The sequence below is a fragment of the Molossus molossus genome, unplaced genomic scaffold (genome assembly GCF_014108415.1).
Source record: "Molossus molossus isolate mMolMol1 unplaced genomic scaffold, mMolMol1.p scaffold_m16_p_11, whole genome shotgun sequence".
Classification (NCBI taxonomy): domain Eukaryota; kingdom Metazoa; phylum Chordata; class Mammalia; order Chiroptera; family Molossidae; genus Molossus; species Molossus molossus.
The window spans coordinates 91,131,393-91,158,980 of NW_023425346.1; the positions used below are offsets into that span (position 1 = coordinate 91,131,393).

The 27,588-nt window shown below is 45.2% G+C and overlaps 1 protein-coding gene across 2 annotated transcripts; it reads left to right on the forward strand.

The window, feature by feature from the left end:
* Window positions 1-81: 81 nt before the first annotated feature.
* Window positions 82-27,576, forward strand: STK36 (serine/threonine kinase 36). 2 transcript variants are annotated; one of them, XM_036254916.1, is made up of 27 exons: window positions 82-149; window positions 469-573; window positions 1,384-1,524; window positions 1,631-1,708; window positions 2,673-2,803; window positions 3,036-3,285; window positions 4,699-4,792; window positions 5,082-5,251; window positions 5,417-5,604; window positions 6,110-6,236; window positions 8,831-8,974; window positions 9,658-9,837; window positions 10,776-10,873; window positions 11,328-11,433; window positions 19,268-19,418; window positions 19,615-19,742; window positions 20,259-20,363; window positions 20,707-20,805; window positions 20,892-20,980; window positions 21,229-21,292; window positions 21,469-21,579; window positions 22,865-22,939; window positions 23,326-23,506; window positions 23,964-24,111; window positions 24,338-24,485; window positions 25,021-25,767; window positions 26,842-27,576. In XM_036254916.1, the coding sequence occupies exons 3-27, from the start codon at window positions 1,462-1,464 to the stop codon at window positions 26,983-26,985; spliced, it is 3,819 nt and encodes a 1,272-aa protein (XP_036110809.1). In that variant the 5' UTR covers window positions 82-149; window positions 469-573; window positions 1,384-1,461; the 3' UTR covers window positions 26,986-27,576. The 2 variants fall into 2 exon arrangements, with proteins under 2 accessions (XP_036110809.1, XP_036110808.1); XM_036254915.1 differs by having other exon boundaries at window positions 108-204; window positions 469-649.
* The last annotated feature ends 12 nt before the right edge of the window (window positions 27,577-27,588 follow it).

Consider the following 27,588-nt stretch of genomic DNA (forward strand, 5'->3'; position numbering starts at 1 on the left):
TTTAAAAGAGTCCGACAGTGGGGGTGGAGAAGACTTATATGTCAGGCAAGGACGCAGGCAGCCCGAAGGGGCGGGGCGGAAGGCCGAGCCGGCGTCCCTCGGCCTGAGGAGCTTGAAGCTCCTCGGCTGGGGGTGACAGCGGGGCTCAGGTCTGCGAAGCATGCGTGCAGGGGATGAGGGCATGAGGGCGGGGGTGCCGAGAAGGTTGGCGGTGGCGAGAACTTGGGGAAGGCTGGAAGGGGTGTGGTCGGTGGGCGAGGCTGGATAGAGGGAGAGTGGTCGGTGGGTGAGGCTGGTTGGAGGGGGACAGGGGACACGGGGTCGGATGGGAGAACTACAAGAGGCCCTCTGTTTGCTCCAAGATCTCATCTTTCCATTCACTACTCTACCATACTTTTGAGGCCTGGATTATTATGAAAAGTGGAAAAGACAAGGCTGCTAACATTAAACTTTCTTCCATTAAACCAGGCTTCTCAGATGTGTGGAACTGCCCCTGGAATTGCCCCTGGAGCTGTGGCTCTTCATCTCTACTTTCTTCCTGCTGAGGAATCCTGAAACCTCTGCCATGGAAAAGTACCACGTGTTGGAGATGATTGGAGAAGGCTCTTTTGGGAGGGTGTACAAGGGTCGGAGAAAATACAGTGCTCAGGTGGTGAACAAAGAGGGATAGCTTTTGGTTGGGATTCCACACCTCCAACTCCAGTGGAAAATGGGGCCAGAGGGAAGCATTCATACGAACCTGTATTCCTAGGGCACTAAGAATACACACTACTGAAACTTTATACTTCATACTTCTTAGGATGTGTGAGCTCTGAAATTGGATTACTTGGGTTCAGATCCTATCTCTACCACTTCCTAGCCTTAGAACTATGGACAACTTACTTAACCTCTCTCTGTCTCATCTACAGAGTGAAGATAAACATAGTATCTGATTGACAAGGTTTGAGGATTAAATGTAATGTTACACCGAATCACTTAGTAAACCACAGTGCTTGGCACCTAGTAAACCACAAATAAATATTATTACTACTATTAATCGTTATCATCCCATGCAGGAAAAAATAAACCACCTGAACTACATTCTTTTCTCTTCATTTTTTCCCCCTTCCATTTCTCCTAAATTTCTTAAATTTTGAGTTATTTACTTATATCAGAATACCTCTCCCAGGATCCACCAAAGGGATCTGTCTGGCGGAGGCTGTTTCCTCCCAGGGAAAGGGGTAGGGGAAGCCTGGGTAAGACCATGGTACCATGGGGAGAGTGGAGTGGGAGACTGGCAGATATAATGATAATTGCTTCATCTAAAGTTTCACTTCTGGAGTTCTGAGGCTAAAGTTTCAGTAATGTGTTTAGGCCTTGACACTTCGTCTTAACCACTGACAGGTGGTGGCCCTCAAGTTCATTCCAAAATTGGGACGCTCAGAGAAGGAACTGAGGAATCTGCAACGAGAGATTGAAATCATGCGGGGTCTGCGGCATCCCAACATCGTGCATATGTTGGACAGCTTTGAGACTGATAAAGAGGTACATTTTGGCTTCGGGTCACCCCCTCTCTAAGAGAGGTCCTAGGAATTTCCCAACCTCAGTGCATAAATCTGGAGCCATCAGTATCTTTGCCTTCACCTTTCAGGTGGTGGTAGTGACAGACTATGCTGAAGGAGAGCTCTTTCAGATCCTGGAAGATGATGGAAAACTCCCCGAAGACCAGGTATGTTTCCAGGTTCTCCAGCCCTAACTCTCTTCAGGTTAAGGACTGGTAGGGAAAGCTGAGGGCACTGAGAGTCTGCATTTTGAAAATTTTTGAGGAAGATATAAGAGTCTCGGTATATATAGAGACAGTGTGGTGTGACAGTACAGTATATCTACCCTGAAGCCAAAAATCTTTGAATACAAAGGCTGGCTTTGCCACACTAGCTGGATTCTTTTGGGCAAGTTACTTGAACCTCTTTGTGCTCAGTTTCCTCTTTTTAAAAAAAATTTGTTTTATTTATTTATTTTAGAGAGAGGAACGGAGAAGGGAGGGAAGGAGGAAGAGAGAGAGAGAGAGAGAGAGAGAGAGAAACATTGATGTGAGAGAGCAACATCAACTGTTTACCTCCTGTATGTGCCCTGACCAAAGATTGAACCTGAAACCTGGATATGTGCCCTGACTGGGAATCGAATCCACAACCTTTTGGTGTATGGGACAATGGAGCCACACCAGCTAGGGCTCATTTTCCTCTTTTTAAAGTGGAAATAATAATGTCTATCTCAAAAACCTGTGAGGATTAGTGAGGTAATTCATGTAAAATGCTTAAAGAGTTTCTGAAACACAATATTCAAGATAGTTATTAATGTTATTGTTATAGGGCACCATTAGGGAAGAAGAGCCAGTGTGGTGGTTCCAGAGAGGGCAGGAAGGTGTAAGGGTTGTGGTTAAGGCAAGATTCGCCACCAAGATATAGTGGTTAGTAGTGGAATTTGGTTGAACACATTTTCTAGCCACACTTACTCTAGGGGTTTTTCTGTACTCTAGCAAGTAGGCCCTCCTCAGGACTTCCTGGTGTAGCATTCTATTTTTTTAGGAGTACTCATCACTGGTAAGTCATCATCTTACATCATCATCTTTGAGTTCCTCAGCAGGCTCCTCCCTCTGACCTCTCCCTTCTTCCTCCCATCTGATTGACTCCTAGGTTCAGGCCATTGCTGCCCAGTTGGTGTCAGCCCTGTATTACCTGCATTCCCACCGTATCCTCCATCGAGACATGAAGCCTCAGAACATTCTCCTTGCCAAGGGTGGTGGCATCAAGCTCTGTGACTTTGGGTGAGGAGCCTGACCTTTTGTCTGTGCTTCCACTTCTGCAGGTAGTCTTAGGCCATTTGCTTGGCTTACATGGGCCTTGTTTTAGAACCCGAGCTGGAGACAGGGACTTCTGCTGGGTCTTTTGGAAGGTTCTCTCTGTTTGGGATATCTCACACATGAGAGGGAGTAGTGACCAGGTCTAGTTTTTATTAACTGTCTACTTTTTTTTACATTTCCATTCCATCACCTGCAGATTTGCCCGGGCTATGAGCACCAACACAATGGTGCTGACATCCATCAAAGGCACACCACTCTATATGTCCCCAGAACTGGTGGAAGAGCGACCATACGACCACACTGCAGACCTCTGGTCTGTGGGCTGCATATTGTATGAGCTGGCTGTAGGCACCCCTCCCTTCTATACCACGAGCATCTTTCAGCTGGTCAACCTCATTCTCAAGGACCCTGTGCGCTGGCCCCCAGCCATTAGTCCTTGCTTCAAGGTAATGAATATAGAAAGGGAGATTATTTTGCATTAGAACCCTGTTTTTCTCTGCCTCTGTTTGATTTTTCAAAATCCTTTTCTCAAGCTGGGCAGAACCTTGCAGTTACTGAATTAATGCAGGAGCTGGGCCAAGCTGCCTTGCTTTTGTACTGCAGGGGCTTATTCTAGGAGGGTGTGCCAAACTTGGAAATAGCAACCTTTCCTTGGGCCAGGCTATCTTTGATCACAATGGAAAGGAGATTATAAGAGACCAGAAATAGATACCTTTTACATATGTTTTATTCCACTTATTTTCTTCAGATGAGATCTAGCTTTGCAAACACAGCTTTTAGTCTTCTTCCTGAAAGACAGAATCTTCAGCTGTCCAAATGGCCAGAGCTAGTGGGGCTAGCTTGGTTAATTAGGGGAAGATGAGAGAGGTGGTACCTGCCCTTGCAGCCAAGTCTTAGTAGGCTGGAGGAAGGGAGGATGGAGGGAGAGAAGAAAAAGAGTGTGGACCCTTTTAATTTCTTATCTAGGGCAAGATTTGGACTTTTAGTGGAGTTTAAATGCAACTTTCTCCCAGAGTAAAATCTCATAACTTCATTTTATCTAAGGTGAAAAGGCACAGGTTTCTCCCCAATCTATTTAGTTTGGGGAAAACCAAGTAATTATCAAAAAGAATCTAAACAAAAGAAACTTAACTGGGTGATATACATAGGATATTTATTCTCCCTTAGGGCAGACATGCAGTTATCTTCATCCAGAGCCATGGCATATAATCACCTTGTTTTAGAACAGTGGTCATAATCCAGTACTTTTATTCCTGTTTCAGACCCAGTTGAGGATTTCCCCAAGGATACTTCATAATGATGTACCCTTTTTAGAGACAGTCTCCCTACCCCTCCACCATCTGAAGACTTGGTGAAAGATTTCTGGTTTGAGTGCTCCCAAACACATCTTTACACAATGACTTGTGCGTATGAGTGTGCTTTCAACTATAAATGCATCTGTTCCTACCCAGCTGTAAATAAACTGCAGTCAAAGGGAAGGCCAAATAAGCAGTTTGGACTCCTTTGAATGTTTGCTTTCTGAAGGTGATTGTGAAGATGATATCTCTGCCTTTCTCCTAGTTTTTTTCTCACTTCTTCGCAAAGCTGTTGATGTTGAGATTTCTGTGTTTACTTCTGGAGTTCCAAAATGTCCATGGACAGGGATTGGGGCTCCCCAGGAGATGAAGCAGTGAGTTCTGTCCATGATTTCAGCCAGGGAAATGAGGCCCAAGGATAGGGTTAGAGAGGGTGTGATCAAGACCAGCTGGTCTTAGTATTAAGATTAGACTGTGCAGTCTTGGTTTGCAGGTTCTGCTGATTAGTTAGAGAGAGCCTATATTGAAGTGAAGGCTGATGGGGGATTTTTTTTCTCTCCACAGAACTTCCTGCAGGGACTACTAACCAAAGATCCCCGGCAGCGCCTGTCCTGGCCAGAACTTTTACATCACCCCTTTATTGCTGGCCGTGTCACCAGTGAGTCATACAGTTCCCAGGGCTTTTGCATTTTCCTAGTGTTCTCCACAATTGACCCACCTTCCCTCAACATCTGGATCCAAAATATCTTCTTTACCCCATCATCTTGAAATTTCTTCCTAGCCCTTTGCCTAACTTCTGCCACCTCCCTTACAACCCTCCTCCCCCTTTGTCACTTTATCAAAATGGTGTCCTTCCACAGAAGCCTGGAGACAGTGATGTTGTCTCCAGCCAAGTGGACATGGCGCAGCTCCAGTAGGATCATGTCTTCCTCCTCTTCCCTCTGCAGTAATAACCGAACCAGCAGGCCCAGATTTGGGCACCCCATTCACCAGTCGCCTACCTCCAGAACTTCAGGTTATAAAGGACCAACAGGCACATCGTCTGGCTCCTAAGGGCAATAAATCTCGCATCTTGCATCAGGCCTTTAAGCGCATGGCTAAGGAGGCCAAACAGACGGTGTGTGGGAATATGTGGGGAATGTGGGACATGACCAGGCTAGTGACAGGTTGTTGGAGAAGGAGAGTGACTTTCTAGGATTAGGAAAGGGCCACAAATAGGATTTGTATTGACCTATGACATCCAAATAGCTCTGACTCAGTGTCTCCTGCTCACTTCCCACAGAAACACCAGAACACAGGACCTGCCCTTGAGCAAGAAGACAGGACCATCCCGGTGGTTTCTGACACGGCCCCTCTGCCCAGATTAAGGGCCACTCCTCAGGAACCAGGCCTCTTGCCTGGGATCATGGCCTCAGAAATTAAGAGCAGCTGGGCTGCGTTGGGGGCTGGAGAGGCCCCCCCTGCACCTCGGTGAGGAGGTTGTAGCCAGAATTTATAGGGTGAGGTGTCTTACAGATCATCGGCTCTAGCCAAAGCAAATATAATGTGATCCCTGTCACTAGTCACTGCCTAAATATGGACAGGGCCCTAGGTTCTGGGTTCTTGAATTTTAATTCCAGATACTTTCCTGACTTGTCAGGAAACATGGGAACTTTCCTTTCTCTGTGCCTCAGTGGTACATTAACTTAAAGGGAAAAACTGTCTCAGAACAAAAGGAAAGATGATTTGGGTTGGAAGCCACAGGTGGAAACTGCCAAAGTATACTTGAAAATAAGATCAAAAGTGGGAGGGCAGTCAAGGATGTGTGTGTAGTTAGTGGTCAACATGTCCCGTCCTGGCCATATCCTGGAAGGTCTCTATTCAGTACTACATGGCTTTTTCTTCATTCCTGTCCCAGGCTTAAAGGGAGGGACAAGTTAATGAACCCAAAGCCTCACAGGTCTGTACTTTATTCTACTTCCGCTTCCTCTGGCAGGGATGCTACTTCCGTTTCCTCTGGCAGGGAAAACCGGATCACTCAGGACAGTGAACAAGCATTCCCAGAGCTGAGGCCAGAGGTGGTGGGCCAGCAGAGCACTGATGTAGTAGACCTAGAGAATGAGGTGAGCCTAGGGGCTGTTCTTGGCCTTGTCACTGCCACAGGATGTTGGATCTGGGTAGATGTTTTTCTAGAACACTGATTCCCAACCCTGCAAGTATGAGCTCCTAGTGTGTTAAAAACTACTTTCTTATTATTAATTTATAGGTTTTCATTGTACAGTTATCTGAACATGTGATTATCAAAAATTGGAATTCATAGGTAAAAATGTAAGTCCCTCTTGAGGATTACCTATATCCCAGAGGTTGCTGTTATCAGTTTTGTCTGTCTCCTTCCTAATTTTCTGCACTTTAACATATACGTATATGCACACATAGAAATATACAGTTTTGCCCTGGCCAGTTTGGCTCAGCGGTTAGAGTGTCGGCCTGCGGTCCAGAGAGACCCGGGTTCAGTTCCCGCTAAGGGCACGTACTTTGGTTGCAGTTTGTCCCCGGCCCTGGTTGGTCGTGTGGGTGGCAACCACTCGATGTGTCCCTTCATGTCGATATTTCTCTCTCTCTCTCCCTCCCACTCTATCTGTACAAAAAAAAAAGGAAAAATATCCTCTGGTGAGGATTAAAAAAAAAAAAGAAAAAAAAGAAATATGCAGTTTGGCTCTTTTTATATTACTGAGTTCATCCCACATGTATTGATTTGCATCATGCTTATCTTACCATGTGATCTGTTTTAGAGATCGTGCTACATCTGAACATATAGTTCTACTAATTTTTTTGTGTTTTTTTAGGGTTTTAACTTTTTATTTCGAAATAACTTTAAACTTAAAGAATATTGTGAGACTACCACAAAGAATTCCCATATACTCTTTTTTTTTTCTTTTTAATCCTCACCCGAGGATATGTTTTCATTGATTTTAGAGAAAGAGAAAGGGGGGAGAGGGAGAGAGAGAGATATTGACATGAGAGAGAAATATCAATTGGTTGTCTCCCATATGTGCCTCAACCAGGGATCTAACCTGCAACCTCTTTGGTGTACAGGATGATGCTCTAACCAACTGAGCACCTGGCGAGGGCTCTCGTAATGTTCTTCATAGCAAAATTTTTTCTCCTGATCCCACGATCCAATCTGGTGTTACGTGTTGTATTTAGTTGTTTTATCTCTTTAGTCTCCTTTAATCTGGAATAGCCCTTAGTCTTTTCTTGTCTTTCATGTCTGGCAGTTTTAAGGTACACAGGCCCACAGACCAGTTATTTTGCAGAATATTCCTCAAATTGATATTTCCTCATGATTAGATTCAAATTATGCATTTTTGGTAGGAAGACTACTACATAAGTAATATATCAGTACAACAGTTTCCTTAATAACTTCTTAGTATTTTCTAGTATGGCTGTGTCATGCTTTAGTATTGCCTTACAGAGTGGACTGGCTTTATGACTTTTCTGGTTTTTTGTTTTTTTATAAGCTATGCTGCAATGGACATCTTTCTAGGTATTTCTATGCACACATGTCAGTGTTCTCCAAGGGACTTTTCTTTTTTTTTTTTTAATTCTTCTCTTTATTGATATTCGAGAGAGGAAAGGAGCGGGGGAGAAAGATAGAAATATTGGTGAAAGAGAACATTGATTAACTGCTTCCTGCATGCGCCCCACTGGGGATTAGGCCCACAACCTGGGCATGTGCCCTGACTGGGAACCGAACCTCTTGGTGCATTGGTCGATGCTCAACCACTGTGCCACACCTGCCAGGCTCTTTTTTTTAGTATTTATTTATTTACTTTCTTTATTGATTTTATTTATTTTTTTATTGCTGTAGAGAGAGAAGAAGGAAGAGGGAGAGAGAGATAGAAACATTAATGAGAGAGAACATCAACTGGCTGCCTCCTGCATGCCCCCCAGAAGGGATCTGGCCCACAACCTGGGCATGTGTCCTGATCGGGAATCGAATCAGTGACCTCTGGTGCATGGGTCAATGCTCATGAGCTACACCCACTGGGCAATTGTTTAGAATGCTATATACTTCTGAGTTATACTTCTTTGAATAAAAGTCAAGTTCCTGGGGATTCCAAAAAGGTGGCCGAGTGAATGGAAGCTACACAGGCCATCTCCCAGGACCAAACTTGGGCTCCAGCAGAGGGAGTGGACTGGAACTGTGAGGGGACACTCGGGATTTGGAGGACGCTCAGAGCTTTTGCTGAGTTGCAGCCACGCAGGACTGTGGTCATCTTACTCCTTCCCAGGGCTCTGGGGAGAGGCGGCGGCCCCTCCCTCCTCTTTATTGATTTTAGAGAGAGGAAGGGAGAGGGAGAGAGAGATAGAAACATCAGTGAGAAAGAACATCGATTGGCCGCCTCCTGCATGCGCACCCCTGGGGATTTGGCCCACAACCTGGGCATGTGCCCTGTCCGGGAATTGAACTGGTGACCTCTTGGTGCATGGATCAACACTCAACCACTGAGCCACACCGGCGGACTCCAAGAGACTTTTCAAGACCCCTCACATACTGCCAGCTATACCTTTTTAAACTGGTAGCTGGAAAAAATACATCTGTGCCAAAGGAGTCACTGGCTTCTTGCAGTTACTTTGTGATCCTCCAGATTGGTAGCCACTACCCTCCACCTTATACACTCCTCGCGTCCTCTGTGTCTCCCCTGTGCTTTAGGAGCCAGACAGCGATGATGAGTGGCAACACCTATTGGAGACCACGGAGCCTGTGCCCATTCAACTGAAGGCCCCTCTCACCCTGCTGTGCAATCCAGACTTCTGTCAACGCATCCAGCGTCAGCTGCTTGAGGCTGGAGGGCAGGTGATGGGCAGAAGGATACTGTGGAGAGGATTTGAGATTATTTTCACAGATGAGATATTAAAAAATATTGATTGGTCAGCCAGTGTAACTCAGTGGATTGAGCATCGTCCCATGGACTGAGGTCCCGGTTTGATTCCCAGTCAGGACACATGCCTGGGTTGCAGGCTTGATCCCCGATGCAGAGCGTGCGGGAGGTAGCTGATCTGTTTTTCTCTCACACTGATATTTCTAGCTCTCCCTTCTCTCTCTCTAAAAGATCAATAAAAACATTTAAAAAATAAGAAAAAATAAAAAACATTGATTGACATAAGGAGAAAGAGGAAGTTTGTCTTGAGGACATTTTTTTCCATTGATTTTTTCAGAGAGAGTGGGGTGGGGGAGAAATATCAATGTGAGAGAGACACATTGATTGGTTGCCTCCTGCACGTGCCCTGACCAGGGCTGGGGATCGAACCTGCAACCCATGTATGTGCCCTTGATTAGGAATTGAACATATGACCCTTCAGTGCTAGGGCCGATGCTTTAATCACTGAGCCACACCAGCCATGGCTTCTGTGGGCTTAGACTCCCAAAGAAAGGACTGAGAACGTCTAGTCTGAATTGCCAACTCCTTGGGAACACTTGATATGTGGAACTCTTCTTTTATCTCTGATAATATTGATTAGTTCCTTTATGTCACCCAGATCCTGAAAGGCACGCTGGAGGGTGCTTCCCAAATCCTCCCTGCACTCCGGGTCCTAAGCAGTCTTCTATCCACCTGCAGTGACTCTGTTCCCTTGTATTCCTTCTGCCGTGAGGCAGGGCTCCCGGGGCTGCTGCTCAGCCTACTCAGACACAGCCAGGAGAGCAACAGTATTCAGCAGGTAAGCAACTATGCAAGGATCCTCTAAAGACTTCCAGGAGTTTCTTCTTAGACTTCTCTTCTTCAAACTGCCATTTCTGTTTGGTCCTTTGCCTTTTATTTTCTCTCCTCCTCTTTCTAGTTAGTTGACCTGAATTACAAATCCTAATGCCTTCTGAGACCAGGCAGATAATGTTTGTCAGTGAAGTCGATTGTCAGACTATGCGAGTAGTGGGGAATTGATAAACTGGAGATCTCCTGCCCAATCTAATTGTGTAGCCTTTCTTCGGCTCTAGCTCAGTGTTGCCATGTGGGAATATGGGCCCAGTGTTGCCAGATCTTCCAGTTTTCAAAAGAAGCTAGAAATCCAGATTTGTATGTCATTTCCCAGTATTTAGGGCACTGTGCTTTGAAATGTTAAAATTGGCTATATGACCCAATTTTTCAGAGCAGGGTACTGGAATTCAGAGAGTAACTGACTCATACACAGCCTCTAACTTTTAAATGGTCACAGAGCCTATAGAAGAGCTAGGATCAAGACTCGACGTATTTGGGGACAGACCTCTACTTCCCTATGCTGTGTCCTGCCGCAGCGAAGCTGAGAGCACAGAGTAGACATATATAACGGGACCTAGAAAGTTACACTCTGCTGATGACTATTAATGTTGAGTATTTTAAAGAAATTTAGAAGATAATTTGAGCTGTTTTGAAAAACAGAACCTCCTAAACTCCAAAATGCTGTTCAGTCCAAACAAGACACATTTTCAGGCTATTTATACAGCCCATTTGGCTGCCACTGGTTACTTCTAGATCTCTTCTCTCTGTCCAGATACTCTCTTCCCCCTGTCTCTCTTTGTCTGGTCAACCTTACTGCTATATCTGATAGCTTTTTTACTGCTTTTTCTATCCTTTGTCTCCATCCCCTATATTGCCCTTACTCTCTGTCTTCTTTGCTGGCAGCAGTGTTGGTATGGGACCTTCTTACATGACCTGATGGCCGTGATTCAGGCCTACTTTGCCTGCACCTTCAATCTGGAGAGGAGCCAGACAGCTGACAGGTAGGATGAGACACAGTTTTGCTTTGTTGGCCAGTTTGACTTTAGTTTCTATCCCCATTCTTCCCTTCTCCATCAAGAAGAGGCTGAGTGAGGAGAAGCTATGATCTGTGACAGGTTTAGGGATCAGCTGATTGACCCCTCAGAGTCCAACTAGTCCTCTTAAGGACCCTGAGACATCTTTAAGTTTGCCCCAATACTTTTGGGTTTTAAGGGTCAGCAGTCACCATACACTAAACGAAAAGATCAAGATGTGAATAACCTAGAGAAATGGCAAAAAGAAGGGGTTTGGAGGGTGCATATGTGAGGCTGTGTGTGTGCTTAACAGGGGAGAGAGGAGGAAACATCGTGATATGTTCCTTTGCTGAGCTTCTACTTGCCCAGAACTGACCCATTTACCACTTTGGGGCTTTTAGTAGAAATATGAGAAGAAACCATGGCCTCATATTTTCCCCAGCCTACAGGTATTTCAGGAAGCTGCCAGCCTCTTTCTGGACCTATTGGGGAAACTACTGGCCCAATCAGATGACTCCAAGCAGACTTTGCAGAGGGATAGCCTTATGGTAAACACTTCCAGATTTCTGTCTTTCCTGTCTTTCTCCCTTCCCCTTTCTTATGAATAGATAGGGTTAGATTAAGATAATACACTAAATATTTGTGGAATGCCAACTCTGTGTCATATACAATTTGAGTAAAAGAGAGTTCCTATTTTCAAGGGACCAGGGATAGTCTAGTAGGGGAGATGTAAAGTGATCAAGGACAACAGTGTGAGAAGTACATTAGAACTTTGTATAAAATGCAGAAGCACCACTGAAGAAGATGAACATCCTTGGAAAGTCAGAAGAAATCCTGAAGAAGGAAATCATCTCTGCTGGAATTTGGAGAATACATAGAAGTTTGTCAGGTGGATGAGGCAGGAAAGTAGAAAGGATATTTCAGACAGAAAGAGCAATATATGACCAGAAAAATGGCGGCGGAGTGAACGGAAGCTACACAGACCGTCTCCCAGAACCAAACTGGAATTACAACTATAACACAGACAAATTGACGGGAAAAAGCAACAGAAAAGCAGCTTGCGAGGACCATATAACGAAGGACACTGACTCGATTCTGGTAGGCTTGGGAAGGCGCGAGAAGGGGGCTGGGAGCCCACGGTCGGCAGCTCGGCAGCGGCCTCAGCTGGGAGCAGTGCCCTCGGGTTACACTCCCAAGTGGCTCCACAGCGCAGAGCCGGGACAGAGACTAAAACAGTCACAGCCACTCACCTTGGGCTCCGGCAGAGGGAGGGCAGACAGGACTGGAACTGTGTGGGGACACTCGGGATTTGGAGGGCGCTTAGAGCTTTTGCTGAGTGCCAGCCATGCAGGACGGTGGCCATATTGCTCCTTCCCAGGGCTCTGAGAGAGGCAGCAGCCCCTCCCTTGGAGATCCAACCCCACCCTGTGGGCCATTGAAGTGCTAATTGAGGCTCATTAACAACCAGCATCTGCCCCACCCTCGGGAAATCCCCTTGTGCTGAGCACCTGAGGGAGTTTTTCAGTCAACTGACAACCCAAAACTCATCAAGTAACCTCGACTGCTAGCCTCCAGGCAAAAAGCTGAAGGATAACAGTACCTTTCCTGGGCTAGCAACTTTAACCAGGAAAGTAAGACTTGACAGTGGTGTTTAACATGGGTCCTCCCTTGCTCATCTAAACACAGGACAGGGAGCCACAAACAGCAGAACACCAACACCCAAGGGAAAACTTGACAGGCTCCAAAGCCCATGGTGAAACACAGAAACAGAAGCCAAATGAAAGAGCAAGAGACCTCCACCGAAGATGAGATCAATGTGGAGCAATTAGGCATGTCAACAGAGCTAGAGTTCAGAGCCATGATCTTGAGGAAGCTGAACAGCATGAGTAAGGACATAGAGACACTGAAAATAAGCCAATTGGAAATTAAAAACCATCAAGAAGAGATAAAAAATGACATAACAGAAATGAAAAACACATTGGAAGGTTTAAAAAGCAGAGTAGAGGAAGCTGAGGACCAGATCAGTGAATTAGAAGACAGGGTAGAAAAAATCAACCAATCAGAAAACCAAAAGGAAAAAACTATTAAAAAACAGGAAGACAGCTTAAGAGAACTGTGGGACAACTGGAAACATAATAATATTCGCATCACAGGAGTCCCCGAAGAAGAAGAAAATGAGCAAGGGATAGAGAATATATTCAAAAAAATAGTGACAGAAAACTTCCCTAATTTGGTGAAGGAAGAAGGCATTCAAGTTCAAGAAGCACAGAGAGTCCCAAGTAAGAAGAACCCAAACAGGCCCACACCAAGACACATAGTAATTAAAATGCCACAAATTAAAGACAAAGAGAGAATCCTAAAAGCAGCAAGAGATAAGCAACAGGTTACCTACAAAGGGAACCCGATAAGGCTCTCAGCTGACTTCTCACAAGAAACACTACAGGCCAGAAGGGAATGGCAGGAAGTAATCAAAGTCATGAAAAACAAGAATCTGAATCCAACTACTCTACCCAGCAAGGCTATCATTCAAAATAGAAGGTCAAATAAAGAGCTTCCCAGACAAAAAAAGGCTAAGGGAATACATTAGCACCAAACCAGCACTGCAAGAAATGTTAAAAGGACTGCTGTAATTAGCAGTAGAAATGGGAAGAAAAATAGAACCACACTAAACAAAAATGGCAATAAAATACATATCAATAATCACCTTAAATGTAAATGGATTGAATGCTCCCATAAAAAGACACAGAGTAGCTGATTGGATAAGAAAGCTTGACTCATCTATATGTTGTTTACAAGAGACCCACCTCACAACAAAAGACTCACATAGGTTGAAAGTGAAGGGATGGAAAAAAATTTTCCAAGCAAATGGAAAGGAAAAAAAAGCTGGGGTAGCAATTCTCATATCTGATAAAATAGATTTCAAAATGAAGACCATAACTAGAGACAAAGATGGCCACTACATAATATTGAAAGGATCTATCCAACAGGAAGACAAAACCTTGATAAACATATATGCACCCAATACAAGAGCACCAAAATATATTAAAAATCTTCTGAAGGACTTCCAAGGAGAAATCGACAACAATACAATCATAGCAGGGAACTTCAACACCCTGTTGACAGCACTGGATAGATCCTCTAGGCAAAAAATTAGCAAGGAAACAGAGACTCTAAATGAAGTACTAGACCAAATGGATTTAATAGATATCTATAGAGAATTACACCCCAAAACTACAGAATACACATTCTTCTCAAGTGCACATGGGACATTCTCAAAGATAGACCACATGATAGGACACAAACTAAATCTCTACAAGTTCAAGAAGATTGAAATCATATCAAGCATCTTCTCAGATCACAATGGCATGAAACTAGAAATCAAGTGCAACAAGAACATGCAAAGACATTTCAACACATGGAGGCTAAATAGCATTTTATTAAACAATGAATGGGTCACCGAGGAGATCAAGGAAGAAATTAAAAACTTCCTGGAAACCAATGAAAATGAACACACAACACAAAATCTATGGGATGCAGTGAAAGCAGTTCTGAGAGGGAAGTTCATAGCACTACAGGCCTACCTCAAAAAAACAAGAAAAATTTCTAATTGACTGTCTAACCTCACAACTTAAAGAATTAGAAAGCAAACAAAAAGAAAACCCCAGCCCTGGCCGGTTTGGCTCAGCGGTTAGAGCATCGGCCTGCGGTCCTGAGAGACCCGGTTTCGGTTCCCGCTAAGGGCATGTACCTCGGTTGCAGTTTGTCCCCGGCCCTGGTTGGTTGTGCAGGTGGCAGCCACTCGATGTGTTCCTTTCACATTGAGGTTTCTCTCTCTCTCTGTTCCTCTCTCTCCCTCCCACTCTACCTGAACAACAACCAAAAAAAAAAAAAAAAAGAAAGAAAACCCCAGAGCAAGTAGAAGGAAGGAAATAGTAAAGATCAGAGCAGAAATAAATGACATAGAGACCAAAAAAAACAATTCAAAGGATCAATGAAACAAAGAGCTGGTTTTTCGAAAAGATAAACAAGATTGATGGACTCACCAAGAAACAAATAGAGAGAACCCAAATACACACAATCAGAAATGAAAGAGGAGAAGTAACAACCAACACCACGGAAATACAAAAGATTGTTAACAACTACTATGAACAACTATATAGCAACAAATTCGACAATCTAAGCGAAATGGACAAATTTCTAGAAACACACAGTCTCCCAAAACGGGACCGAGAAGAGATAGAAAACTTGAACAGACCAATAACAACTAAGGAAATTGAAGAGGTAATCAAGACTTTCCCAGCAAACAAAAGCCCAGGCCCAGATGGCTTCACGGGGGAGTTTTACCGAACATTCAAAAAAGAACTAACACCCATTCTCCTCAAACTATTTCAAAATATTTAAGAAGAAGGAAGACTTCCAAACACGTTCTATGAGGCCAGCATAATTCTAATTCCAAAACCAGAAAAAGACACTATGAAGAAAGAAAACTACAGGCCAATATCCCTGATGAACATAGACGCCAAAATCCTGAACAAAATATTAGCAAATCGGATCCAGAAATACATCAAAAAAATTATTCACCATGACCAAGTGGGATTCATTCCAGGGATGCAAGGCTGGTACAATATTTGCAAATCAATAAATGTGATACACCACATAAATAAGATGAAGAATAAAAATCACATGATCATATCAATAGATGCTGAAAAAGCATTCGACAAAATCCAGCATCCATTTCTGATAAAAACGCTCAGCAATGTGGGAATAGAGGGATCATATCTCGACATAATAAAGGCCATATATGAAAGACCTACAGCCAACATCATACTCAATGGACAGAAACTAAAAACATTTCCATTAAGAAGAGGAACAAGACAGGGATGTCCACTTTCACCACTCTTATTTAACATTGTACTGGAAGTCTTAGCCACAGCAATCAGACATGAAGAAAAAAATAAAAGGGATCCAAATTGGAAAGGAGGAGGTGAAACTGTCATTATTTGCAGATGACATGATATTATACATAGAAAACCCTAAAGACTCCATCAAAAATCTACTAGACTTAATAAATGAATTTGGCAATTAGCAGGATACAAAATTAACGTCAAGAAATCGACGGCATTCTTGTACACCAATGATGAACTCACAGAAAGAGAAACTGAAAAAATAATCCCATTTACCATCGCGCCAAAAAAATTAAGATACCTAGGAATAAACTTAACCAAAGAAGTAAAGGACCTATTTGCAGAAAACTACAGGTCATTGAAAAAAGAAATAGAGGAAGATATAAAAAAGTGGAAGCACATACCCTGTTCATGGATGGGAAGAATTAACATCATTAAAATGTCCATACTACCCAAAGCAATCTATAGATTCAATGCAATCCCCATCAAAATACCAACGACATATTTCATAGAACTAGAACAAATACTTCAAAAGTTCATATGGAACCAAAATAGACCCCGAATAGCCACAGCAATCTTGAAAAAGAAGGACAAAGTAGGTGGGATCACAATACCAGATATCAGGTTATACTACAAAGCGACGGTAACCAAAACAGCCTGGTACTGGCACAAGAACAGGCATATAGACCAGTGGAACAGAACTGAAAACCCAGAAATGGACCCAAGGCAATACGCTTAATTAATATTTGACAAAGGTGGCAAGAACATACAGTGGAGTAAAGACAGCCTCTTTAATAAATGGTGTTGGGAAAATTGGACAGCTACATGCAAAAAAATGAAACTAGACCATCAACTTACACCATACACAAAAATAAACTCAAAATGGATAAAAGACTTAAATGTGACCCATGAATCCATAAAAATTCTAGAAGAAAATGTAGGCAACAAAATTTCGGACACAAAATTTCGGACATCATATGGAGCAGAATTTTCACTGATACATCACCTAAGGTAACAGAAACAAAGGAAAAAATGAACACATGGGACTACATCAAACTAAAAAGCTGCACAGCAAAAGAAACAATCATCAAAATGGAAAGGCCACCCACTGTATGGGAGAACACCATTGCCAATGATGTATCAGATAAGGGGTTAATTTCCAATATATATAGAGTGCTCATACAACTCCACAAAAGGAAGACAAAGAACCCAATTAAAAAATGGGCAGAGGAGCTGAATAGACACCTCTCCAAACAGGACATACAAATGGCCAAGAGACATATGAAGAAATGCTCAACATCACTAATCATCAGAGAGATGCAAATTAAAACAACAATGAGATGCAAATTAAAACCTCACACCTGTCAGAATGGCCACCATCAACAAATCATCAAACAACAAGTGTTGGCGAGGGTGTGGAGAAAAGGGGACTGTAATATACTGCTGGTGGGAATGCAGACTGGTGCAGCCACTATGGAAAACAATATGGTGTTACCTCAAAAAATTAAAAATTGAACTTCCATTTGACCCAGTGATCCCACTTCTAGGAATATACCCTAAGAAGCCTGAAACACCAATCAGGAAGAATATATGTACCCCCATGTTCATAGCAGCACTATTTACATAAGATCTGGAAACAGCCCAAGTGTCCACCAGTAGACGAATGGATAAAAAAACAGTGGTACATATACACAATGGAGTACTATGCAGTGGTAAGAAAGAAAGATCTCTTATCCTTTGAGACGACATGGAGGGACCTGGAAAGTATTATCCTAAGTGAAATAAGCCAAGCAGAAAAAGACAAATACCACATGATCTCACTTATATGCGGAATATAATGAACATAACAGTCTGAGGAATATGGTAGACCCAGAAACATGGAAGTAGGGCACAGACTGACATCCCTCAGAAGAGGGGGTGGTGGGGGGTGGGAAGAGATAAACCACAGAACTTATATGCATGTATGCATGACCAATGGACATGGACAACTAAGCCGGGGCAGGGGTGGGGTGGGGAGGGAGGTGCCAATGGGGTAAAAAAGGTGAAATATCTTTAACAAAAAAATAAATAAAAAATTTTTTAAAAAAAGAAAGAGCAGCCCTGGCCTGTTTGGCTCAGCGGTTAGAGCGTCCGCCTGCGGTCCGGAGAGACCCGGGTTCGGTTCCCGCTAAGGGCACGTACTTCGGTTGCAGTTTGTCCCCGGCCCTGGTTGGTCGTGCGGGTGGCAGCCACTCGATGTGTCCCTTCACGTCGATGTTTCTCTCTCTCCCTTCCTCTCTCTCCCTCCCACTCTATCTGTACAAAAAATGGAAAAATGTCCTCGGGTGAGGATAAAAAAAAAAAAAAAAAAAAAAAAAAAGAAAGAGCAATATATATAAAGGCCCCAAAGCATTAAGCAGTGTGGGCTGTGTCAGGGAACCACAAATATAAGTATTTCTTCTTTTTTTTCTTTTTTTTTTAACATTTTTTTTTTTTTATCCTCACCCGAGGACATTTTTTCTATTTTTTTGTTCAGGTAGAGTGGGAGGGAGAGAGAGGAAGAGAGAGAGAGAGAGAGAGAGAGAGAGAGAGAGAGAGAGAAACATCGACATGAAAGGGACACATCGAGTGGCTGCCACCCGCACGACCAGCCAGGGCCAGGGACAAACTGCAACCGAAGTACGTGCCCTTAGCGGGAACCGAACCCTGTTCTCTCGGACCGCAGGCTGATGCTCTAACCGCTGAGCCAAACCGGCCAGGGCAAGTATTTCTTCTTAAAGAGACCTGCAGATCAGCTCGTATTTCCCAACCATATTTGTCCTGTGGACTAGTAAACTATACAGATAGGGGTTCTGGACTCTGGAGGTGAGGGACGGGAATGGAGGATTGAATGAGAAAATCTCAGAGGAGACGATTAGAGAAGAACATGTGCAAGGAATTAAATAATTGCCTGGTCTTCATTCAAACTGGCAATTGGGAACACAGACTTGAACTACATTTCTGCCTCTAGCTAGCTGTTCATTCAATTTCTTGTAGTTTGAGAGCCTGTTTTAACATGCCTCACCCTTTCAAGTCAGGAAGCTTTGAATATCCAACATAAATTGCCAGCAGTGACCCACATTATTGGTCAGAACTTCTCAGATGTCACCGTGCAATGACTAGCATAGGGAGTTTGGAATAGATACCCCATCTCCTGAAATTCTAAATCAGAGGACTGGGTTGGGAGGGACCTAGGAATCCCCAGCAATTCTTATGCTCATGATCACAGATGGCACTTTGCGAAACAACATCTAGGGAGCAGCTGATGAAAGAAAAGAAGGACACCTAAAATTCCTGTCCTTTAAATGTGAAGGCAGTTATAATGCATCGACTGTACGAGGAATACTTAGTTAGATAGCTGGTCCCCCTGTCTCAGGTTCTCTGAGGATTCTTGCTCCTAATCCTAAGCCTAGTCAGTTTTCTGATGTCCTAATATTAACCTTGCCCTTGTCTCCCTTAGTGCTTTACTGTTCTGTGTGAAGCCATGGATGGGAACAGCTGCACCATCTCCAAAGCCTTTTACTCCAGTCTGCTGACTACACAGCGAGCTGTGTTAGAAGGGCTTCTTCATGGCTTGACAGTTCCACAGCTCCTTTCCCACACCCCCCCAGGTAACCTTAGTGGGGAGGGGAGGTTCTCTGGACTTACTTATTGAGTAGGTTCAACTCTGCTCTTTCTCCTGCCATCACCTTGACACAGTGCCTGGCATTTAGTGAGTACCCAGTAAATAACTGTGAACTGAAACAATGAAGGGGGTTCTGAGAGGAACAACTAGACCCTACCCTGCTTCTTTGCCTTTCTCCATAGGAGCCCCTCAAGTGAGCCAACCACGGCGGGAGCAGAGTGAGGACCTGCCTGGAGCCATTGCCTCTGCGCTGGCAGCCATATGCATTGCTCCTCTAGGGCTGCCTGGCTGCTGGGAAGCCAAGGAGCAGGTTTGAGCTGCAGTTTTTTGCTCCTCTCACTCCTGTTGTCAGAGTTGGGGAGGCTGGCCCTAGCTTCTCAAAAAGCAGAAAAATAAGCATTTATGCCTCCCCATAGTCTGTACTTCCAGAAACATGATCCCACCCTGGGTCTGGGCCATTTGTAGAATATCACGTAGCCAAAATTGCAGAGGCCTTGGTTAGAGAGCTCAGTGACAAACTGCCCATGTGGTGGGGTAGGTGAAGCTACCAGAGATGCTTCCTCAAGAGCTCAGGATTTAGATTTCCTGCTCCCTTTTAGCTAGCAACATTTTTCTCCGTACCTGCCTACACTGGGGCTAAGCAAGAACCCTGACTTTTCATTTCCAGTGGTCATGAACCCTGGGAATGGAATGGGGTCTGAGGTTCCTAGTGAACCTGGGGAAGCATGACTAGCAAGGGTTTGAGAGTCCTAATTAGTTGGAGATATAAGAGGAATAGGATGGAAATAATGGGAATGGGATTGAGTCTTTAGGAATGTCCCTATAGATTTCTCGGCATTTGGCAAATCAGCTCACCGAAGACAACAACCAACTGAGGCCTTCCCTCATCTGTGGTCTGCAGCATCCCATCCTGTGCCTACACCTTCTTAAGGTACTGCCTATCCATAACTCTTGAAATTTCAGATCTCCTTTTAACCCCCCGGACACACACACACGCACACAACTAAGAGGAGAGACCCCCTTGCAGAACCCCTTTCTGCTTTTCAATCTTTTCAACTGAGATGGCCCCACTGTTAGCCGGTCCTCACCAGAACTGAGAAATATCTCTGTCTCACTATCCTACTGCAAGAGATGGAAGTGGCCCCAATTTCTCTAACACTCCAAAGTGTAGAAACCAGATCTGTTGAGAGGCTAGCCTGCTTTCAGCTGAGCCTTCCAGCCTAGGAGCCCAGGTGCTGCTCTGCTCATTGACAGACTCCTCCCCACTCCCTTAGGTTCTCTATTCCTGCTGCCATGTTAGTGAACGTCTGTGCCGTCGTCTAGGGCAAGAGCCCCTGGCCTTGGAGTCACTGTTGATGTTGGTCCAGGGCAAGGTAGGCCAGCAACACAGGTGGGCATCTCATAGTGGCCTCACCATCTCAATCAGAGGTTGCTCTGATATCTTAAGTTTTTTTTGTAGGTAATGGTAGTGGATTGGGAAGAGTCTACTGAAGTGACACTCTACCTCCTCTCTCTTCTTGCCCTTCGGCTCCAAGATCTGCCTTCTGGGTGAGTCATAAAGTAGGGTGTCTACCTATAGAGCTCACCCTGACATAGAATAGCCTATCCTTAGGAAGGACTGAGATAGCGAGAGTAAAAGTTTCTCTCTACAAAGAACAGACCTGGATTCCCATCATCTTTGTGACTTGTACTTGGACATACAGCCTAGGTGGACAGTGCCATCCAAGCGGGAGGGAAGGCCACTGACCAGCGTCCTAGCACATTGCTGCATCCCTTGATATATCTCCTTATTCTAGAATGGAGAAGCTAGGCAGTGAGATTGCTACTCTCTTTACCCATTCACACGTCGTCTCTCTTGTGGTGAGTTTTCAACCTTTATCTTCCTCCCCTTTTAACCCCATCATCCAACTTTTGTGGGAGCAGGGGAGTCATTATCTCCTTTGCAGCTGTTTATGCGGTATTCTTCTTGTCTAGGGCATAGACCTAAATCCTCTCTGCTTGTGCTGAATACCATTTCTTCTCCTGTGACTCTCCAGAGTGCAGCGGCCTGTCTACTGGGACAGCTGGGACAACAAGGGATGACTTTCGACCTCCAGCCTATGGAGTGGATTCCTGCAGCCACACATGCCCTGTCTGCCCCTGCTGAGGTGAGATCTGCCAGAGAGTGCCTAGACATGTTTTCTTTGAGTCAAATAAGGACAGAAAAGACTGAAATGCCTGCCAACCTGGAGTAAACTAAGAAGTGGTAAAGGGATCTTTCCTACCCTTCTGCCCCCAGATAATTGATCCCTCTGAGCCCAGACTGGTCACAGCTTTAGATCTGTTGTTAACACTCTGGACTTCTAAAGAGGGAGGGAGGCATTATTTCTCTGTTGGACTTTGACACTTGCCCACTAAAGGATCTCTCTTATGGGCTCTTTCTTTTCCAGTCCATTTTCTTCACTGCCACCAGAGTGAGCTTTCAATAAAGGAAAATCTGGTTATTTGTTCAACCAGTAATTATTTAACATGTAAATACATATTGAGTACCAGACACTATTCTAGGCTCTGAGAATACAGCAGTGAATATAAGAGACAAAAATCTTGCCCATGTGAGCTTGTGTAAGTCCTTAGTGGCTTCCTATTGCTTCTGGGATAAAGTCCAAATTGTTTAGCGATCTACTGAAAGCTCATCTATTACCTCTAGGCTCTATAATCCTGCTAGATTAAAAGAGTTATCATTTTTGCCCTGGCCGGTTTGGCGCAGCGGTTAGAGCATTGGCCTGCGGTCCAGAGAGACCCAGGTTCGGTGTCCGCTAAGGGCATGTACCTCAGTTGCAGTTTGTCCCCGGCCCTGGTTGGTTTGTGTGGGTGGCAGCCACTTGATGTGTCCCTTTCACGTCGATGTTTCTCTCTTTCTCCCTCTCTCTCTCTCTCCCTCCCACTCTATCTGAACAAAAAATGGAAAAATGTCCTCGGGTGAGGATAATAAATACGTAAATAAATAAATAAATAAAAGAGTTACCATTTCCAAAATGCACTATGACCTGCCTTTATATATGCTATGACTTCCATTTGGAATGTTCTCTCTTCCTATCTCCACTTTCTTTCGCCTTCCTTTTAAACATTTAATCCCATCCCATTTCCTACCTCCAGGAGGCAGAGTTAGGCAATTTTAGCTGTAAACTCCCACCCTCAACCCAGCCTCTTGTTTAGAAAGTAATTCCTAAACTATGATTGTTTCTGTGTCCGCTTACCCTACCAGACTATGTGTCTTTAGGACAGAGTTAGTCATTCATCGAATAGGCAGGAGCCAAGGCTCCTAAGTTCAGAACTCTCCCCACACCAGCCAAGGAAGAGCTCTTTCTGCCCGACCAGGAGTTGGTTGCATGGGCCTATGAGGCCACCTCATCCCTCTCAGAGCTCTGCATTCTTCCCGACTCTCTCCTGCAGGTCCGGTTGACTCCACCAGATGGCTGTGGATTCTACGACGGCCTACTCATCCTTCTGCTGCAACTCCTCACCCAGGTACAGCTACATCTCAGGGTAGATGGAAAGTAAGGAGAGAGAAACTGGGCATTTTAGGGAGCCACTGGACATTGGGAATGAAGAAGCAATCCACAGACTACTGTGCGTGTGATGGCTTTAGCAGGGGCCCACCTGCCTTGAGTATGGACCCTTTAAACTGGATCCTGTGGGGATAAAAGTGTAATTCCCTGGTTTCCAGCAGAGGTCAGGGGGTTAAGATGGGGTATGAAAGGGAACTAAGATAACAGGGAAATCCTAGCTCAGAAAACTAAAGGGATTATTTCTGGAACTCCTTTTCCTTGTAGGTCAGGGACAGGAGTGGAAAAAAGGCATTTTGACTCCTGACTTTGACCTCCCCACTCACCCTCTTTCAATTTTGTCTCCAGCAGGGGAAGGCTAGCCCGATAAGGGACATGGTTAGCTCAGAAATGTGGACTGTTCTGTGGCACCGCTTCTCCATGGCTCTGAGGCTCCCGGAAGAGGTATCTACACAGGAAGAGGAGCTATCGCTGTCTAGTCCACATAGCTCAAGCTCAGAGCCAGACTGGACACTGATCTCACCCCAAGGTAGCTTTACATCTGCATGGCCTTCTTTATGGGGCCAGTGTATTGATTCCTCTTCAAGAGGAGCAGCCTAGAACTGGGTTAGCCATAGAAATTTCTTTTCTTTTTACTTTTTAAAATATGTTTTTATTGATTTTTTAGAGAGAAAGGAAGGGAAAGAGAGAGAGAAACATTTATTGGCTGCCTCCTACATGCCCCCCACTGGAGATTGAGCCCAAAATGCAGGCATGTGTCCTGACTGGGTATTGAACTGGGACCTCTCAGTCTATGGGTCGACACTCAATCCACTGAGCCACACTGGCTGGGCAGCCATGGAAATTTCTGCTGCTGCCGCTGTATGCTGAAATTGCTCAGAGATGGGGAAGGGACTGAATAGGTGGTAGACCTGGGAGCCATGGGGAAGCAGGAGCATCTGGGCTTCTTCTCTGTTCCACTGGGTCTTCATTCTTGATGTTTCCAGGCGTGGCAGCCACACTGAGCCTGGCCGTGGCCACCTTCACTCAGGAGCCCCAGTTATGCCTGAGCCACCTATCTCAGCGTGGAAGTATCCTCATGTCCACCCTGAAGTATCTGCTTTCTCCCAGCTTTCTGCAGCAGCTGGGCCAGGCGTGAGTTTGAACTAGAGGAGGGAGACCATAAGATCCAGGGAGTCTACAATAGGAGGCTGGGGAGGGAAAGGCAGGAGAGAAATACCTGACAGCTTCATCTATGAGGCAAGAAATGGTATGCTGAGATTGGAGAAGGAGAGGTGGGCTAGGACATTTGAGAAGGGGTGGAGATAATAAAGGGTGCACGAGTAAGGCTAAGTAAATCCATCCACACTCCTGTCCTTAGGCCTCATGGGTCTGAGTTTCTTCCCATCGTGGTGCTGTCTGTCTGCCAGCTTCTCTGCTTCCCCTTTGCCCTGGATGTTGATGCTCACCTCCTTGTGGGTATCTTGGCTGACCTCACGGACTCAGAAGTCACAGCCCATCTGCTGCAGGTACTTTGGAGGCATGGAAGTGGGAGAGGAGGATGCCAACCACCTTGTGCATTCTAATTCACTTCTGACAGCTCCAGGGCTCTCCTTGGCCGCTGTAAGAGTGGAGTATCTAGTTTGATGTAAGAGTTGGAGGGCAGAAAGCACTCAAGCCTGAACAGAGGTGTGTGGTTGGAGCTGGGGCTGGTAACTCCATCAGTCCCTTATCTGAATTCTGTTGGAGCTCAGTGGGAAGAATCCCAGTCTAGGTGCTGAAGGCTCAGCTCCTCAGCCAGGAGTCGCTTCTCTGGCAATTCTTAGTGTTAAGCTGTGGGTCTTTGACAAGCAGAGCAAGGACTGAGCTTGGAAAGGACATGTTCTCTTGGGGTCCACATTGTGTCTCCTGTGGAGTGCTGTGGGTCAGCTCTCAGCTCTCTGTGGTGTTCTCACCATAGCTTGGCTTTTCTCCCAGATTTTGGGCTCCTTCTAGCTATCAAGCTGCAGTGTATTCTCCCTCTGCCTGAACTACTTTTATTGCTCCCTTCACCCCTTCTCCTAGGTCTGCTGCCACCATCTCCCGTTGCCACAAGTTGAGCTGCCCATCAGTCTCCTCACACACCTGGCCCTCACGGATCCCACTTCTCTCAACCAGTTTGTGAACACAGTGGCTGCCTCCCCTAGAAGCATCATCTCGTTCCTCTCAGTTGCCCTTCTAGGTGACCAGCCGCTGCTGACCTCTGACCTCCTCTCTCTGTTGGCCCACACAGCCCGGGTTCTGTCTCCCAGCCACTTGTCCTTTATCCAAGAACTCCTGGCTGGCTCTGATGAATCCTATAGGCCCCTGCGCAGCCTCCTGGGTCACCCAGAGAATTCTGTGCGGGCCCGCACTTATGGGCTTCTGGGACACTTGCTCCAACACAGCATGGCCTTGCGTGGGGCACTGCAGAGCCAGGCTGGACTGCTCAACCTTCTGCTGCTGGGGCTTGGAGACAAGGACCCTGCTGTGCGACGCAGTTCCAGCTTTGCTGTGGGCAATGCAGCCTACCAAGCTGGTCCCCTGGGACCTGCCCTGGCAGCTGCAGTGCCCCATATGACTCAGCTGCTTGGAGATCCTCAGGCTGGTATCCGGCGCAATGCCGTGTCAGCTCTGGGCAACTTGGGACCTGAGGGGTTGGGGGAAGAGCTGTTACAGTGTCAGGTGCCCCAGCGGCTCCTAGAGATGGCGTGTGGAGACCCCCAGACAAATGTGAAGGAGGCCGCCCTCATTGCCCTTCGGAGCCTCCGCCAGGAGCCCTGTATCCATCAGGTACACTCCAGGGGACTTAGATGTTGTATTTCACAGCAGTTTTCTGAGGTAGTCTTTAAGGAATGGGACATCCAGAAATCCAAGTTTGTCCCTCTCTGGGAGCAGGAAACCCAGGGGCAGTGTCTTGGGATGAGTTTTCCATCTACCGTCTCTCCCCCAGAGAAGGGAAGGGACCTGGAAGAGGGCTCCATGGGGCTGAGAAATGCCTTGGATCTCAGGGACTACTGTTTCTCTCTCCTAGAGGTTACATGAGAGGGAGGTGAAGGAAGATTGGAGATGTTGAAGTATAGGGTGGTTTCATTCTGGGGGCCATGAAGATGCTATCTCTCTTAGTACTTACCATGTTAAAATCACTACGCTAAGCATTTATCTTCATTATCTTGTTGAAGTTATTATATTCCTCATTTTGCAGGTTATGAAACTGAGGCACAAAGAATTTAATAATATGTCCAAATTACAAAGCTAGTATGTAGGATTGGACTTTAGAAATCGAAAGTCTGAGTCCAGAACCCATACTCTTAACCACTGCTTTATTCTGTCTTTTCTGCTCAATTTGCAGTATATAAACAGCCCAGTGAAATCACACATCTACCTATGATAAGGCTAAACCTCCAAATTATAATAGTTCAATATGGTAGCATTGGGTGGTTCTTGCAGAACAGAAAGTTGACAGGATGGTGGTGATATATATTATAGGATTTTCTGGCAATCCACGTGGGGACATAATAGTTCTTGGTAGTAATGAGGTTAAGACCCACTGGTCCATATCCACAGCTGGGAATCACTGATTTACTATCACTGATTTACTATCACTGATTTACTATTCATTACGTCTTCCTGGGGACAAGTGCGTGGATCCCTTGGTGCCTTGTTTTCATGATCTTAACCAAAGAGAATGGAAGTAGACCTCTGGTCCAGATGATTCCTATCTCCAAGGTTTTTCTTTTCCCACACAATATAATTTGAGTCCCTAAGAGACCATTTTATTTTTCTTCCTTTTCTGGAGTGGGAATTGCTAGTCCAAATGAGAGTCCTCTGCATGTCATGTTCTGTCGTCTGCTCTCTATCCCACAGGTGCTGGTGTCCCTGGGTGCCAGTGAGAAATTAGCCTTGCTCTCTCTGGGGAATCAGTTACTGCCGCACAGCAGCCCCAGGCCTGCCTCTGCCAAACACTGCAGGAAGCTCATTCACCTCCTGAGGCCAACCCACAGCACGTGATCCCAGATTCGTGGGGTCCAGCCCCCAACCTTCGTTGTCCGACTGTTGCCAACTCTTCCTTTTTCTACTATACAAGCTACCAACTCAACTGAGAGCTAAAGAGATTTACAAAGAGAGATAAGCTGCTAACTCAACTGATTTGAGAATGTGAAACTAGAAGAGATTTATGTATAAAGACCCCCCTCCCTCCCAAATTCAGGATGATTTTAACCAGTAAACTTCATTGCTATTGGTGCCAGAGAAGATTCCTTCCTTCTCTACGTCCAGGGGTCTTTTCTCCAATACTGTGCCTTTAAACCCCAGGAACATGCTTCCCTGTCTTTAGGGAGACACCTTCTACCTGAGAGATATCTTCCTTTCTGGAGCTCCTATAATCCTCCCAACAGGTCTGGGTTTAGGTGCACTGGTCCAAGGACGGGATGAAGACAGAGCCTGTCTCAGCTCTAGGCTCTGGGGATAAATGCCATCTGTCCCTGTTGTGGAGGGTTCCCCAGCTCATAGCCCACATTCCCATCCATAGGAGGGGATGGGGAGTGTATCTTTTCTTTCTTTTTTTTTTGTAATCTGTTTATAAACTCTTGTAATAAAAGATGTGCCTCACCC

What these genes read in the sequence shown, in the direction of transcription:
- STK36 (XM_036254915.1), top strand. Translation starts at nt 161, where the DNA reads ATGCGTGCAGGGGATGAGGGCATGAGGGCGGGGGTGCCGAGAAG. An exon ending in CTAAGGAGGCCAAACAGACG is followed by an intron (nt 5,252 to 5,416) that starts GTGTGTGGGAAT and finishes CACTTCCCACAG; the next exon opens with AAACACCAGAACACAGGACC. An exon ending in TGCTTGAGGCTGGAGGGCAG is followed by an intron (nt 8,975 to 9,657) that starts GTGATGGGCAGA and finishes TATGTCACCCAG; the next exon opens with ATCCTGAAAGGCACGCTGGA.